The sequence below is a fragment of the Vigna radiata genome, chromosome 5 (genome assembly GCF_000741045.1).
Source record: "Vigna radiata var. radiata cultivar VC1973A chromosome 5, Vradiata_ver6, whole genome shotgun sequence".
NCBI lineage: Eukaryota > Viridiplantae > Streptophyta > Magnoliopsida > Fabales > Fabaceae > Vigna > Vigna radiata.
The window spans coordinates 28,084,361-28,101,760 of NC_028355.1; the positions used below are offsets into that span (position 1 = coordinate 28,084,361).

At 29.5% G+C, this 17,400-nt stretch overlaps 2 protein-coding genes across 2 annotated transcripts; both read right to left on the minus strand.

Annotated features, from left to right (window-relative positions):
- Positions 1-861: 861 nt before the first annotated feature.
- On the minus strand, positions 862-2,720 carry LOC106761594. The gene is made up of 2 exons (XM_014645158.2): positions 2,551-2,720; positions 862-2,409 (listed from the first exon to the last, which is right to left on the minus strand). Exons 1-2 carry the CDS (start codon positions 2,633-2,635, stop codon positions 941-943), a joined length of 1,554 nt encoding a protein of 517 aa, XP_014500644.1. The 5' UTR covers positions 2,636-2,720; the 3' UTR covers positions 862-940.
- A 1,452-nt stretch (positions 2,721-4,172) lies between these two features.
- Positions 4,173-9,190, minus strand: LOC106761352. The gene is made up of 3 exons (XM_014644898.2): positions 8,954-9,190; positions 6,155-6,238; positions 4,173-5,847 (listed from the first exon to the last, which is right to left on the minus strand). The coding sequence occupies exons 1-3, from the start codon at positions 9,072-9,074 to the stop codon at positions 4,298-4,300; spliced, it is 1,755 nt and encodes a 584-aa protein (XP_014500384.1). The 5' UTR covers positions 9,075-9,190; the 3' UTR covers positions 4,173-4,297.
- Positions 9,191-17,400: the final 8,210 nt, after the last annotated feature.

The following is a 17,400-nucleotide window of genomic DNA, read 5'->3' on the forward strand; positions in this document are numbered from 1 at the left end:
CAAATAATATCTATAATTTTTAACATTATATTATGTTTTAACTCACCGACATGTTTGATTCAAATAACTTGAATAAAATATTTAATTTATTAGATAAATAATATAAAAATATTATTAAATACTTAAAATATAAAAAAAAGTTATTTTTTAAAGATTTAGAATTTATTTAGTTCTTTCGTCATTATAAAGTTAGTATATCATAATAATAATATATCATTATTTACTATTAATATTATTATGTTTATTATTTTGTATTTGTATCTAACTTTTAATTTTATAAAATGGAAATGGTAATTTTATATTTTGTAGTATATCACAAATTCAAATATGAATTATGTACCATTAATGTAGAGAGAGAAAAGGAAAGATTGTTGAGGATAATGGAAAAGTGTAAGGTATTTTTGTAATAAAAAAAATAATAAAAATGTATAGAATATTTTTGAAATAAATTAAAATAATGTGCATTTGGAGAGGTGGAGGGAACAACATCCGGTATACATAAATAATCACAAGCCCATTTAAAATATTAACCCAATTTCTCAATGGCTACTACTTTCTACACTCCATTTTTTCTTCTAGCACCTTTTAATTTGTAGTGTCCATTCTACCCTTGAATGAAATAAAAAAGTGGACCCTAATTTTTCATTGGATGTTAAGATATTTTGAAAATTTTATTTAACAATTTTTTTCACGTGTAATTATTTTATTAGTTTATTTAAATTTATGTTTAAAAAGATATTTAAAACGGACCAATCACAAACTATCATGTATGTGTTATCAAAATATTGTTAAAAAATATTATTAAAATTAACTAAAAATAGTGGGTTAAGAAAAAATAAAATAAAAAGATAAACAGAGAAGTTTCATTTGGTTAGATTTTGATGAATTATGAATTTTTTACAGTGTGTTAGTGGAAATATATAATTTGGTAACAAGTGTACTATTTACACCTTTCATCTCCTTCCCAACTATCCTTCTGTTTAGGACCCTTTGGTCCATTCTTTGGACCCCAATTCATGCAATAATTTAACCATGGTGGCTCTCTAATTTCAGACCTCAAATATTCAGCACCAACTATTTGAAACCCATTTGCCATATCCATGACTGCATCACTTTTAGCAGCATCATTCCTCACCCCTAACCCTCTCATCCCTTGCATAACAAGCCCAGTTTTTGGGAACAATGCATGACCATGCAAAGAAGAATAAGCCAAAACCCTATTCCCATTTTGGAACTCCAACTCACATGCATCCACCCATTCACCCCTACTATGCTGTGACAAATATACCTTCCACAGTTCTCCATTGAAGTTGCTTACCCTTAATGTCACATGCTCCCAATCCCCCACATGTTCTCCTTTTCCCCTTAGAGGAATGTTGGTGCATGCCACCTTTGCCCTTGCACCTCCATTGAATGGGTAGAAAACCCACATCACAATGTCACTGAAACTCCCACCCAGCATTGCTTTCACATGAACATAAGCTTCTGCACTTGCCAAATCTCCTTTCTTTACCTTAACTCTCTTGGCTTCATCCAATGGAAGGTCCAACCAATATGTAACTTCATCATCATCAAAAGAACCACCTTGGGGAAGGTTTGAGCCATTTGCTCTTATTGCATTCTCCCTTATCACACCCTTTCTTTTCTCCATCAGCACTGCCCCATTGCTGAAAAACCAGTCCACAGAAGAAGGGAGGTACTCTTCCATAGGGTGCAAGTACATGTATGGAGAATAGGCCTTGATCATTGCCTCAACTTGAGATAAATTGGGCATGTAGGAAAAACTGGCCTTTGTGTTTTTCAAACAAACTATAGGTAAAGGTTTAGGGTTTGTCCCTCCTCCACTTTGAGCTAGGAAGGTTCCTACACTTACACCTTCAGCTCCAATGCCTCTCTTCATTGGTCTAACATCAAACACACCAAACCTCTTGCTTTCTGTTCTCCAAATCTTCATTGAATGGTATCTTGTGCATTCATCGGTGAGGTCTGATCTGACACACCTGATTCTGTCAAGAGAAGGCTTTTCTGGTGAGGTGGTGACAACATAGCCTACAGGTTTGTACTCATCTGGGGCTATCGGTAACCAAATGTAGCCTTCTTCATCTTGCTTCGATTTCAAGGACCTAGTGGTCCACACCAGGTTGTAATCAACTGGTTTGGCTAAAGCTCCATTAGAGAGTGAAGAGTAATCTTTGCCCACAAGAACCCAACCATGAAGAGGCATGTTGTTTGGTTGGCAGTAACATCCTAGCATGAAGAATCCTTCAGATAAACCTGTTGGTTCAAAAAAAGTTACCCCAAGATTGTTTGCTCCACCTTCAAAGCTACTCCAAACTTTGTTGAATGTTGTGATTTGTGACACTAGCAACCCACCACCAAGGTCAATGATGCCTGTTGCAAATCCACCACCTACAAAATCCATGACAAGGCCAGAAAAAACCATCACAGAAAATTACCATAACCAAATGAATCAGAAATTTTGGCCACCTTGTTTCTTATCTTATTATGCAGAACAGAAATGAAGATATGCATATTGAATAACGCTGCTACCTGGTGGCCAAACTGGTATTTCAGCAGGAAGTTTAAATGTGCTTCCAATAGGAAAATTTTTCTTTTTCTTGTGAGAACCTACCATTGCTGTGTTTTCAGAAGGTAGGTTGAATGTTATGACGTCACTTTTTCATTGAACATTAACAAAAGATGAGCATTTTGCATCAAGAACGTGAAACATATAGCAACAAAAATATAATTGTAAAATGGGTTTTAGTAGCAATTAATGTAATGAAAAAATCCTTCCAATATTCCTCTTGGCGTGAACAAACTAACCAAGATATTGTGATTCATGCAAGTTAGAGGTTATACTTTTGTGTATAGGTTATCCAGCACCTTTGCTTTTTCTTGAAGAGATACTTTATTTTCATGAAGAATGAGAGAATCTTCTTTTCTTTTGGAAAAGGAAAAAGTATGTCATCACCAACCAAGATTCTATAGATGGAGTTTTTATGAGAAACAGCCAGAAAAAATAAACTAAAATGTGCATTATATTTAATGTAAAACCTGGACTCACACTTATATTTCCAAAATTTACTTATTTTAATTCAATCAATCATAATCATTCAAACTCAATTAATCTGTAATTGTCTTCTAACCATTTTCCTAACTTTGCGAGTTGTTTTCTCTACCTCTGATTATGGTCTATTGAAGTCTCTCTCAAAGCTTGGACTCTTTCTTTCTGCTCTTGATATAGTATTTTCCCTTGCAGTCATTCCTCCTTAAATTGTTCTTTACAATGTTATATATGATTTTCAATTCATATGAGAAAGTTTACAAAATTGAACAGTGTAGTTAAAAAAATACTCACTTAAGTCTTTTTATTATAAATTTAGTAGTGACATGTCCAATAAAATAAATAACATTAATTAAATTAAAACAAAATTTTAAATTAAACTAACTAAATCAATTTTTAAGTGTGTAATTCAATTATTATATAATATATTTATTATATTACATAAAACAATAATTGCATATACTAGTTAATTTTGTAACTTATTTTTAATTATAATAACATTATGAAAAATTCTCCTAATATTGTTATTCCTTGTTCTATTTATTAATTTACTTTCAACATTTTACTTTTTAAAAAAAATATAATTTACTTAAACGCACATACTTTAAAAAATATTATATTTTATTAGAGTAAATTGTTCCTTTATTTTGTTAGGGATGGTAGTGAGATCTCTTGTTTAATCTTTGTTAGACAATACATACCGAATAAGTATTATACAGCAAAGTTCTCCCAGCTTATTTGAATATGTTCCATCATTTTATACCTTAAGGTCAAATTTGTTCAAACTTCTAAAGTAAACATTTTGTGGATTGTTTATTTTTATTTTTATTTTGTTGTGTTCTTTCTTTGCTTTAACATTGTGTTTTTGTATGTACAGGTAGTGATAATGAAGAACTCATACCAGAATTTGTTTAGGAAAACCAAGAATTGACAAGGTTCTATCAAGAATTTGGATTTTATGTTAGATTTTTGGTCCTATATGTGTCGTTAAAATACATTGATCTGCACTATGATATTTTAAAATATATTAAAATCGTGTTAGTATACAAATATCAATATACTTTGTAAGAAGTCATCAGAAACTTTGAACTAGTTTATGAACTGGTTTGAAGCAATTGGTTGATGTTAGCTATTCATTTTCTTAATATATTCCATTGTGCAAACAATAATTATCATTCCTGCAACCAATTTGAAGTTTACAACAACCAATGTCTCCAAATTCTACAATCTTCACCTTTCATCTCCATTCCAATTATCCTTCACCTTTGGCCCTGTTGGTCCTTCCTCTCCCAGCACTTCACTAGGCAACTTCTTCACAATATTTTCCAAAGTAGATTTTAGCCTTCCAGGTAACATCTTCTCAAGCTTCTTCAACTCTTCATCTATGTCATAATCAATTTTAGGACCCCATTCTCTGTAGTAGTTCAGCCATGGAGGCTCCACAACTTCAGAACCCAAATACTCAGCAGAAACCAACTGAAATGCCCCCAAATCCAAAACACTATCGCCTTTAGCAGTATCATTCCTTATGCCCACGTTATTTTGCCCTACCAGGTGAAGGCCAGCATGAGGGTATGATGCATGGCCATGCATGGAAGAATAATACATTGGTTTGTTCCCACTTTGGTACTCAATCTCGGAGGAATCAAGCCACATACCCTTACTGTGTTGGGAGAAATAGACCTGCTTTAGTTCACCATTGAAGTTGCTTAGCCTCAGTGTCACATGCTCCCAATCACCAACATGTTCACCTATCTTCCCCAGATTAAGGGTAACGAACTCAACTTTGGCTCTTGCAGGTCCATTGAATGGATAGAATGTCCATATTGCAACATCAGTGAAGGTTCCTCCAAACATTGGTTTCACATGCACATAACTTATTGCACTTTTCAAATCCCCCCTTTTCACCTTCTCTTGTGCTGCTGCAGCAGAGGGCAGGCCTATATAATAGGCCCCATCATTGTGAGGATCCCGTGGTAGGTTAGACCCATTTGGTGTTATCATTTCAGGATTCTCTTGCCCTTTCTTATACAACACTGCCCCATTGGTGAAAAACCATTCCACAGAAGATGGAAAGTAGTCTTCATCAGGATGCAAGTACATGACTGGAGAGTAAACTTGGAGTATTGCCTTGATTTGTTCCAAGTTAGGCATGTATTTTGGGATTGGATTATTGTTTTTCAAACAAGCAATAGATGGAGGGTTAGGAGTCCCAGTTTGAGCTGCAAATGTGCCTACTCTAACACCAGGAGCTTGAATTCCCCTATTGCTTGGCCTAACATCAAACACATTGAAGGTGTCCAATCCCCAAATCAAATTATTTGTCTCACATTGATCTGTGAAGTCAGACCTGACACACATGACTCTGTCAAGGGAAGGCTGATCTGTTGTGTTGGTGACAACATGGCCTACAGCTTTATAGCCATCAGGTGCAATTGGAAGCCAAACATAGATGGGACCATCTTGGTCAATTTTCAGAGATCCACTGTTCCACACAAGTTTGTAATTAACTGGTTTCTTTAAGGTGGGGTTGTTGGTGTTTGCAGACACATCTTTTGCCACAAGATTCCATCCAAAGAGAGGCTTGTTGTTGGGTTGGGAGTAGCTTCCCAACATGTGGAAACCTTGAGGTATTCCTGTTGGTTCATACACTGAAAACCCTTTACCATCAGCTCCACCGACATAGACCCCCCAAACTTTGGTTAATGTTGATGCTGATGTCGATGTTTCATGCACTTGCAACCCACCCAGATCAATTATTCCACTAGCAAAATTACCACCTGAATGTAGCAATTCACCACCAAATAATCAGCATGCGTTTAACTAGATTATTCTGTGTGATAAACTTGAAACAAGTGTTTCTGCATAAACCATTCTTGATATAATCACTTGCTTAAGAAGTAGATAATTTTCTTTAAAAGAAAGTCAGAGAGCTGTTCATTTTAAAAGTAAGCAAATCCAAAAAAACACACAAGAAAAGTTGAAATCTGCTTATTTTAGTGAAACAAATTTTAAAAGACAAGACATGCAAGCTCACCACCCTTTATCATAATAATAAGAGAATTTTAGCATTCTGATTATGTTTACCTGGAGGCCAAGCATTTTTAACAGGAACAGGAAGATTGAATGTGGTATCAATGGCAAGAGCTTGCCTTTTGTTAATGGATTTCTCTGCACAGTAACATGAAGTAAGACAATCACCCATTGTTGAGTTTGCAAAAGAGTGCTAATATATGCAAAAACATGATTCCTATACAATAATAGAGGATTTTGCAAAAGGAAGGATAATTTTGAAATTTTAAGGTTTAATTTAATTTTTCATCACTAATTTGTAAAATAAAATTTGTATTTATATTATAAATTTGTTTTATTTATTTTTATATTTTTTATTGTTGATGAGCGTACACATTTGTATTTATTTGTATTTATATGAGATCTTCCACCTCATAAAACGTACTAAACTATTTACTTTAGCATTTATGTTGGGAATTCTTCATAATTGTTTGTTTGGAATATTGTGATGTTAGTAGAATTATTATTATTATTATTATATCAGCTTTACTTTTTATGGACAAAGAGGAGGAACTGGTGAAAAACAGAGTACTCTGTTATGTATTATTGACTGCTTAATTATGTTCCTTATATCAACAACCCAAATAATAAAATAAAGATATTTTATTTTAATTTAAACTTTTCATGTTCTTCGTTTAGCTTTTGTGACACCAATTTGCTACAATTTGCATGTTTGTATTTAAATAAAACTGAGCACAACATTTTAGGTATCATCAACTGTGAAACTTTTCAGAAACGAAATAATTAATGTTTAATTATATATATATATATATATATATATATATATATATATATATTCCGCAATACAATAATAATAATAATAATAATAACAATAATTATCATTATTATTTAATTACTTACATCTCATATTTTAATTACATCTTTAGTTATTTTTAATCACATTCTTAAATATTAATTTTTTTCATTATTATCTCTTGTTCATTAATTATTTAAGTATGATTTTAAAAAATGTATTACAATTATACATAAAGTTAATACTACCACTAACGAAATTAATCAGCATTTGTAATCAGTATAAATCAGTTATAAGTGTATTGTATTTAGGGACAAATAGAGTAAAACGCGTGCATTTAAAATCTATTTTCGATTAAATGTCATACTAATTAATACGTCTCTAAATATAAGACATTGATAGTTAACTTACACTAAATAAGAAAACTTAACTAATTTAGATAGTAAAATTAAATTTGCCAGGAATTGTATTTTTTTTTTAAAATTCCTCTTATATATTTATCATGTGAAGAAACAATAACTGTAAAAAAATAAATAAATAAAAAATCTTCAGTTCTTCAATACCGAAAAGATACTTCGTACCATTTATTAATAATGAAATAAAATAATTAAAGATATTTTCATAAAACAATAACTAATGCAAATTATAATTAGAAAATTGTCAGACAGTAAAATTTCAAAACAACATCTTATAATTGGAAATAAAAGAAGTGTAATTAATAAATAAGTTATATTAAAATACTTTATTTTTTTTTCGAAAAAGTCCTCCAACTTTTTCAATTTATATTACAAAACATTTGCATACTTGCTTTTCTTCTTAATTGTCTGTCTTATCAATTTACTCTTTTAGTTTTAAATAATACTTCACTGTTTTTGTATTAAAATAAAATTTGTGAAAAAACAAAAGTAGCATTGTATCAAAATTAGTATTGTTTGCTAAATATAAAATATAATTTTATAAATTTTCCTAATTTATTCTTTTAGAAAAAAAACTAAAATACTCTCTTTTTTTGTTTATTATACCATAATTAGATCTTCCTTTTTCATAGAAGCTTGATTCCTCGAAGTTTTATTCTCAAGACTTTATAACGAGGCTCCGTTAGATTGAAGAGAAAATATCAACGAGAAGAGATTGATATATATATTAAATTATTTTTTCTCAAATAAATAAATATATTTTATTTTTTATTTTTTTCTCACGCGCTTTCTTATATTTTTCTTAATCAATAACCATCTTTTTGCACAACTTATTTTTAGCAGAAGAAAAAAAAAATTTAACAATTTTTTTTTTACAAATTCTTTTACAACGTATACATTATAGTTTATTATTGATGTATTTTAAATACTTTTTAAAAATAAATTCAAATAAACAAATAAAATAATAATTGTCAAAAAAATATTAAAATATCATGATTCTTGCAAAATGGTGTGAATTAAAATAGTTTTATTTAACATTAAAACCAAAAACATTGTTGTTTTTATAAAGATTAAATAAGTGAAATATATATAATATGTTCCATGACAGAATTCACAGCCCCCAATTTATTCCTTTTTGGTGGAATTGTTCATAAACTAAAAGGAACGTTAATGGAAGAATATGTGAAAGACGAAAGGACAAAGAAAGGCTTTAAAAAAAAGGTTTGGCCATCCACACCTAACTAACACCAACAAAACTTTACTTTAATTAATCTCTAATCAAATAAAAATAATATATTTATTAAAAATGAGATTATTTCAGTAAAATTAATACATTATGCATAATCAATAATAGAGAAAATAGAGTAAACGCAAATTAATTTGTTTTAACACATATATATTTGTTTGTCTTAACAATGTTAGTGTGAATGAATTAAAATAAAAATGTAAAGAAAATGTAATGTTTACTGAAAAATAGATGAGTTTTAAAACATAGTATTGATTTGTGAGTGTTATATATAGTGTTTTTCCCTGTCCTCTTTCTTATGCAGAGAAAGATCTGAACTAAAGAAGAGAGAAAATCAAATCGAAAACAAGAAAAGAAGATAAAGCAAGAATGGCAGAGAGGAGAAGAGAAGAAAGTACCTTTAGAATGATGGTTCTTCCATGGCAGATGCAGCTTCTTCCATGGTGGAATTGCAGACAACCCTATTGCCTGTGTTGCCAGCAGAAACACAGAGAAAAGAATCTTCACATTGCCAACCATTTGTGACACTTTTCAACAGATCTTTGAAACTCTTTGCCAGAGCCAAATAGTGAAAAAAAAACTCACCCCAACTGCAGCAAAAAAAAGCACAGTATTTGTTGTTGTTGTTGGTGTTTGGAAATAATCAAATTAATATATGCTCTAAAGATATATATATATATATATATATATATATATATATATATATATATATATATATAATGGGGGTTTTGTTGGGTATGGGTTGGATTCACTATGGGTTTTGTCTTTTGGTTGATTGAAACTCTTGTGGCTATGTCCCTTCCTCTTAAAATAAAGTATTTGCAAAAAGTTCAGCATTCAGTTTTTTCCCTCTTTTTGTTCTCATCATTCCTCATGTGATTCTTTAAATCTCTCCTGTTTTTCCAGATAGCAACTTTTTGGTTTTTCTCCACTTGGGTTGTCCTTCAATTAAAGAGTAATTAATGAGTAATCAATAGGATAATAACGATACTTTAATAACATATTTTTGATAATATTTTAAAGATAATGATATTTAGACAATACTTTTTTATTGAAATATTGATTACGTGTTAATTCATGGTTGGTCAAAAATTACTTTACAATAATGTCTATGATTATTATTATTGATTGTGGAGTAATTTTTAACTAATCACATATTGATACGTAATCAATGTTTAAATGTTGTCAAAAAAAATTGTGTAAATATCCATTTTAACATTATTTACGTATTATTTTATGATTGATTCATGTTAATGTTTATAATTATTATTATTAATTGTAAAATAATTTTGAACCAATCACAAAATCACATGTAATATTAAAATGTTGTGAAAAAATGTTAGTAAAATATCATTATGCTAATTAATAAATGATACTGATAAATTAATAAATATTCTGTATAAGAGAAATAAACATTCCTTGAGGAAGTACAATATTAAAGAAAAATATATTCTACTGAATTAATATTATCTTAGTTATTAAATAAAATATGTTGAATGCTTTTGGAGTTTTAGTCATTAAATATATTCAATATTCTTAAAAATAATTAAAGGCTGCATTAAAAACAGGATAAGTTCATTTAAAGGGTGAAAAAAAGTCTATAAGCGGATATACCAGGAACTATAATAAATAAGAATTAATATTCTACATAGTAAGGATGCGAATGAAAAGGATAATGGAGGTGGAATGATATTACCTTTTTAGCCAAAATAATAGAAATTTATATTTTGTTATCTCTTTTCATCTCAAAATAATAGACGCATCTGTGAATTAATTAAAGTTAATCAATGAGATCTTAAAAATTCAAATAACGAATAAATAGATTTTATTTTTCAAATATTTAATTACTAAAAAGGAAACAATTCACTATCATATTGTATGCTACTTTTGACATTTAATGTAAAAGAATTTTTTTATGTTTTACTCCAAGACATCAAAGTGATATTGGCATTGAAAATAGATGTCCTAAAATGTCTATTATGAAGAAGTTCATCATCTGTTAACGATGCATATCACAAAAAATCAATTTTTAATTAACGTCAGTTCTAACAAAAGATAGACAACATTTAATGTATGTTAATATTAACAATCATTCATAAACATCAGACTATACCATAATTTATGTCTATTATTGATGTCTATTAGTATACTAACAGACATCAAATGCGTTTTTTAATATTTTTATATTTATAATCTACTCAAACCTTAAAAAAAAATATAAATTAATATAGAATGTGCATAGACATTATAAAAGGGGTTTTTTCTCTGTTCTATTGTTACTTTATAAAATTAAAATAATGTAGCATTTTATTTCAAGTTCTCACGTAAAATGACATGACCTAATGAGCGTTACGTTACCCACGTTACGAAAATGTGAGGTTGAGAGGTAATTAGCGGTCAAAATGGGTCACAATCTGCGAGCTAATCTGGCCTATCATGGATTCGGGCTGGATTGAGTTTGAAAAAATTGTATTTTTTTTATGCGGGTCAGATTTAAACTCAGTTCATTTAAATTTGGCTCATGTGAGTTGAACCCACCACTCGCTTATCAATTTTATTTTATTAAAATTTAATTTTAATTTTATAAAAGAATATTTATTTTTTTTTTGTTTGAAAAAATTATTTAAGTTTCATATTTTCAAAATCAATTAATCATTTATGTTGAGACTGAAATTTGTTTAGATTTAAATTATAAAAAATTTGTAATTTTTTTTATTTTAAAAAAATTGTAATTAAGTGGGTCAGTGAGTCAACCCGTTTACCTACCAACCCGTGGTGGGTCGAACTAAGTTCGAATTTTTTTTGCTTCACTAACAAATGAGCCGGATTAAATTAACTCACTAAATGATTAACCCGTAATACGTCGGACTGAGTCCAACCGGATTATGAAAAATTTCAATGTCTAAAGGTAACGTAAATTTGGTAATTTCAAGGCTATGAGAAATTTCGCAGCACCATCATCCAATTACTCACAGTTTTGTTGCGGAAGCTGATGAACGTGTATTCGTCGAAAACTGCGTAACTAACCTAACCAACCAGAAATCCACCAAAACGGAACACAAAATAAGGTTGCTTCTTTTGATGCATACTTGGTTTGTCAGAATTATTGAATTTACTTTATAACCACTCAATTACACGTTATGTTTAACACTCTTAATTACAATTTGTCAAAAATGTCAGAATATTGTTGATATTTTATCAAAATTTGTGTCCAATATTAATGTCATAAAGCAATTTTCAAGAAACATTTATTAGTCTTTATTGCTACTTGTCTCTGTGTGTGCCAGATAACCATTTATTAATTAATTTATAAGTCAATTTGAGTAATTAAAAGGATAAATCCTTAATGATATATTTGTTTTGGAAGAGTTGATTTGTAGGAAACAAGAGAAAAAATTTAATTGTTTGGATAAAGAGAAAAATATTTATATTTGAAAAAAAATGGGATTTGTTTTTTAAATTTCTAAATAACTTATGAATGTGATAGATTAAAAATAATAATTTAATTAATAAAAATATTTTATCTGTAAAATTAATTTAACTTAAACTGTAAATAGTATAAATTATATTATAATAAAATGCGAGTAATTATTTAAACTGAAAAATATTGATAAAAATATATTAAATTAAAATATGATTTTTAGAAATTAAAATGAAATAAAATTTTGGGTATTAGTTTAAATAAAATGAAGAAATAATTTGACATTATGAAATTATTTTAAATTGTTATGTATGACATAAAAAGTAAAAGAAAAAAAGAAAAATACAGACACCGACAGTACAAAAGTGTAAAAGTGAAAAAATGAAAAAACATATAGACAAAATGATAATTGTTGGGGAAGTAAGCTGACTTTAAGATAATATTGCTCTCACACGTTCAGATCCATTCTTAATGGTTATACAATTACAAAACTCGCATATATCCATCCTCTGCTATAGTAAACAATTGGAAACAATCACGGACGAAAATTATCTTATTTTAAAAGTAACGTAAAAGTACTCATAATTTATTTTATTTTATTTTAATTTTTTATATATTTTAGTCTACTTCTTTATTATCTTTGACCTTTTTATATATTATTACTTATAATTACATATAATGAAAATTCTAAAACAAATTACAATAAAAACTTAAAATTTATATTACTGATGGTTAAAATTTATCCATAATATACAAAACTTATTAATAAAATAAAATTATTGATGGATTATCGACAATCAAATATTTACCAATAAAAATACTATTGGTTGGTAAATTTTATTGATGGATTTTTTAATTTGTCGATAATTATCGATGAGTATTTTTGTTAGTAATTATCGAAGGAACGACTCCGTCAGTAATAATCAAAGGAAAAACTTTGTCGATAGTTATCGATCGAATAAGAAATTTGTCGAGAAATCCATCAATATATATTGTGATCAGGTTAATCATCTTTCTCTCCCTCCTTTTTTTTCCATTTTCTCCAGTCCAGAAAAAATAAAAACATTATAACCAAATGTCATACAGATTCTAACAATTTTATAACTTGTAAAAAAATTTACCATCCCGCTTTTATTCATTATTTCACTTTGCTTTGTTTTACAATTTTATTATCACCTAATTACCATTACCATTACAACAATTTCATACAATTTTGTAGAAAGCCAACATAGAAAATTACTTGACCATAAACACAAAAGAAAAAGGAAACAAGAAGTGAGGTTTGGATGCACGATCCAATGATGATGCACGGTGGTGGCGGTGTGTGGCACGGCGGCATAGTGTATGGCACAACGACAATGGAAGAATAGAAACATCACCAACCCCCTTGCACGTGTTAGATAAGAAGAAGATTGAGTGAAAAAAGGAGACCCCAACGACGACATGACTCAACGGAGACGACAGTGGTAGCGTGGCTCAATAGTGAGACGACAACGGCAGAAAAACTTAACGGAGACAATGGCGACGACATGGCTCAACAAAGACGGCAATGATGGCGACATCAACAAAGATGGAGGTGGGTCAAATGGGATCCTGTAGATTTGGTGGTTTGAGTTGAAATAGGAAAAATGGAGAATATGAGGGAACTTTGATAGAGAAGTAGGATTTGAAGTTGGGGAAGGAGAAGAAAAAAAGAGTCTAAAATGAAAGAGATAGTGGTTGAAAAAAATTAATAATGTGTGGTTCGTAGTGATAGAGAAAGACTGGGTGGGAAATTTGTCGTTCTTTTTACCAATGAATTTTTTCGTGGGTAAATGAAATAGGTATTACCGACAAATTTACTAACGGATTTATTTGTCAGTAAATCTGCCAGTAAATCCTGTATGTATTGTCGAAGAATTTACCTACGAAAAAATTCCACGGTAAATCCAATATGTATTACTGACAGAAAAATGGTTGGTAATATAAATTCTAAAAAATTTTCGATAAAATCTATCGATAATTCAAATTTAATGACGAATTATTTCGATCGATAAAAGCCTGTAAATGTAAGGACTGAGAAAAATAGTCTTAAGAGAGAGCACATGTGGCATCAGATAAATGGGACTGAAAAATTTAAAGATAAAATAAGTTTATATATATATATATATATATGTTATATACTGGATTTCAAAGTTACTTCTCATAATTTGAGCACCCAACTTTCTCCTTCACGGCTCTCTTCCCGATTTTTCATTCTTCTCCTTCTTTCTACCAAATCTTTTCACTGAACCATAGTATCTTTGATCAGGAGGTGCTCCAACGTTCTCCGCTCTTAGGGCTCCGTAACTGACCGATCAGTTTCTAGATTTTAGCGGGTAAGCTATTTTCCCTTTTTTGCCCGCTGTTCTTTAATCTGTACCATGTAATTTATGTTGATTGCATGTGTGTTTTGGGGTCCCTCTTCAATTCTATGTCCAATTCCAGTTCTAAAAGTTGTTCTTTATCACAAAATGGTGATTTGTAGGGTCCTATCGCATATCCCGTGAGGTGCTAGTGAGCTGTTAGGGTTGGAATTCTTCTGTGCACTGAATCTATGAGGTAAGGGAAGCTAGGTTTCTGTTTTTATTTATGAATAATGTATGTGTGTGAACTGTGTTATGCATGTTGTTGTTGCTTGAGCTGAATTGGGTAAACTGTTAGTTTAAATCATATGCCTTTTGAATGACAAAGTTATGGAACTGTGAATTGTGTGTGTGAATTGGTTAGGGTATGATGCACGACTGAGTTTGAGTTGTTTAAGGTTGTAGAATTATTTATAGAAGTTATTGGGTAGGAAACTCGGTGATTTGGTAGTGTTTTAGGTCATTTTAGAGGAAGTGAGTTAGTGAATATGAGAGTTAGGAGTTCTAGGTATAATTGCACTGTTGGGGCAATCTTAGCAGGTGGATTGTGACTTGTGTGAGTCACCAAATTGGTCAAAATAGGTACAAAGTGTTAGAATTGGATTTGAGGTCCTTTAGTTATTGAGTTTGATGTTTTGGAGTAGAGTTTGAGTTAGTTTAGTACATCTAATTCCTATCCAAATGACCAATGCAATACTTTTTCATCTTTAAACATGTTTCATATCAATATTAGTGTTACAGATTTTAGATTGATCATTTGGATATGTCTCAGATGCAAAACCCGAAAAATCAAGTTGCTTTCAAAAATTGATAATTAAGAATAATCGATTATCTCACTTTATAATCGATTATTCTAGTCAGAAAGTCATATTTTCTTCAAAGCTCTCGTAAATAATCGATTATTACGTATTATAATCGATTATTGTCGTCGAAAAATCATCTAGGACAATTTTGGGTGATTTTCGAGGTTTCGGGTATCATTTTTGGACGTTCTTTAGGTCGTTTTGGGGGTTTTGGACCTTTCTGAAACTGTTGGTGATGGTTTCAAAGTAATTTTCTTTGTCTAAGTATGATTTTACGGGGTTTTGTGTTGTTTAGTGGTTCTTTTGGGAATGTTATTGTCTGGTAATGTGTATGGAATGGTTTCATGCAATTTTTTATGACTTGTTGGGTCGTTTGTGGTCCTTTGAAGTATAATTAATATTATATATATGTTTTTGTATGCAATGAAAAGTGAAAGGTTATATGTATATGGTTTCATGTGGATTCAATGTGATAATATTATGGTATTTGGTTGTTCATGTCTTGAGTTATGTTTTAAAGTGAAAGTATGATGGATGAACTTAATTCCATGACTCGGGGTGAGAATCTTTGAAGTATTTGAGGTTGATGAGGTGGTTGTGTTGTATAAATGTATGGAGCTTTGAAATGGTAAGTCTATTCCGACACTCTAAGGATCATTCATGCTCAAATAAAGAAGAATGATGCATGTGGTGAGAGTAGCGGGAGGTTCTTGTCTATAGGCTTAGAGTTTAGCCATAGACTAGTATAAGAACTAACCTTGTGTAGTGTTGGGGAGTGTCAACTGAACTATACAAGTGTAAAGACTATCAATAGTTCGACATTTATTCAAATCTGGATGAGTTGTGTTGAGTAGTTGATGCATGGTTAAATTGTGTATATTGTGTTGTTTATAATTCAAACTAATGGTAACATATAATTGCATGATATTAATAATTTTGTTTATCTAGCTCACTCTTGCTTCTGTGTTTGTTTGTCTTGTATGTTTTCACTTTTGCGATGATCACCTGATTGGTGTGAGCTTAGGGGACATTTGTTCCAGTTACTTCAGCAATAGGTGATCGAGGAGATTCAGTAAAGAAGTCAAACGAATCTACAGGTCTAGATATTGTCTTTCGTAGGTTTATTATAGTAGTTAATTTGTCATATATGTAATATTCATTTTAGTAGTATTTTACTATTGAAAATGAGATGTTATAGTAAGTAACTTCAATTATTTTTGTAATAATTTAAATTAAAAATAAAAAATAAATTTATGAAAATAAATCAAACTAATTCAACCAATACTTATTAAATGAATTAATTAAATAAAATTACTTTTACTTATAAAAAATATATACAAGTTTTAAAACACTAAACTTTTTATAAGAACCTAACTATTTTTTAGTATAAAACTATATATTTCTCCAAATACATTTTCATCGTATCATGTTTGTATACAAGGTTTTTAAAATAAAAAAGATGAAGAATATAGTTTGTATAAAAGGTTTTCAAGATAAAGAAGATGAAGGAAGATGAAGAATATAGTGAACAAAATAAAAAGGATTTCAAATTTTCTTCTTGCTCCAATAAACATTGCTCGCTTGTTGAATTTTGTTGAAGGTTCAGCTAAGCCTTTCCTTATCTTTCATCTTTATGTTTAACTTTTTCTTGTTTATTCTGTTCTTGATTCTCAATATTCCTTTTCTCTTTATGTTCGCATTGTTTCTCTTTTTATTCTAATTTTTTTTTCTCTGCTTTTCTCTTTTTAACTTCTCACTTATTTTTTTCTCCCTCACATTTCTTTTTATTCTTTCTCTTGTTTCTCTCAACACTCATTCATCTGTCCTCTTTTCTAATAATAGTAATGTCTTAATCTTTTTTATGATAATAAAAATTAATAAAATAGTTAAGATTAACCAAACTATTAAATTTAAAAAAAAACGGTGAAGCTTAAAGAACCAGTTATTTAAAAAGTAAATTTGATAAAGTAATTATTTAAATTTAAAAAACTTTTATAGAAAAGATAAAATTGTAAAACAAACATAAACACTAAGAAAGAGAGTTCCTTATAAGTATAGATAATATAAAAATGTTAATATTTATTTGTTTAATGATTAAATATTATTTTATATAACTATTTGAGTTATTAAATTTTAAAATAGATTTAGCTTTTTTCGTATAAAAATCAGATCACTGTATCCAAACTTATACCTTTAAGAAATTTAATTAATTTATTTAAACAAAACAATTAAAATTA

Bases quoted from the DNA above. Each gene is read 5' to 3' on its own strand.
- LOC106761352 (XM_014644898.2), bottom strand. From the start codon at position 9,074: ATGGTTGGCAATGTGAAGATTCTTTTCTCTGTGTTTCTGCTGGCAACA. The intron at 6,239-8,953 runs GTACTTTCTTCT...GTTACTGTGCAG, and splicing joins GAAGAACCATCATTCTAAAG to AGAAATCCATTAACAAAAGG. The intron at 5,848-6,154 runs GTAAACATAATC...TGCTACATTCAG, and splicing joins TAAAAATGCTTGGCCTCCAG to GTGGTAATTTTGCTAGTGGA.
- LOC106761594 (XM_014645158.2), bottom strand. From the start codon at position 2,635: ATGGTAGGTTCTCACAAGAAAAAGAAAAATTTTCCTATTGGAAGCACA. The intron at 2,410-2,550 runs GTAGCAGCGTTA...TGGATTTTGTAG, and splicing joins AATACCAGTTTGGCCACCAG to GTGGTGGATTTGCAACAGGC.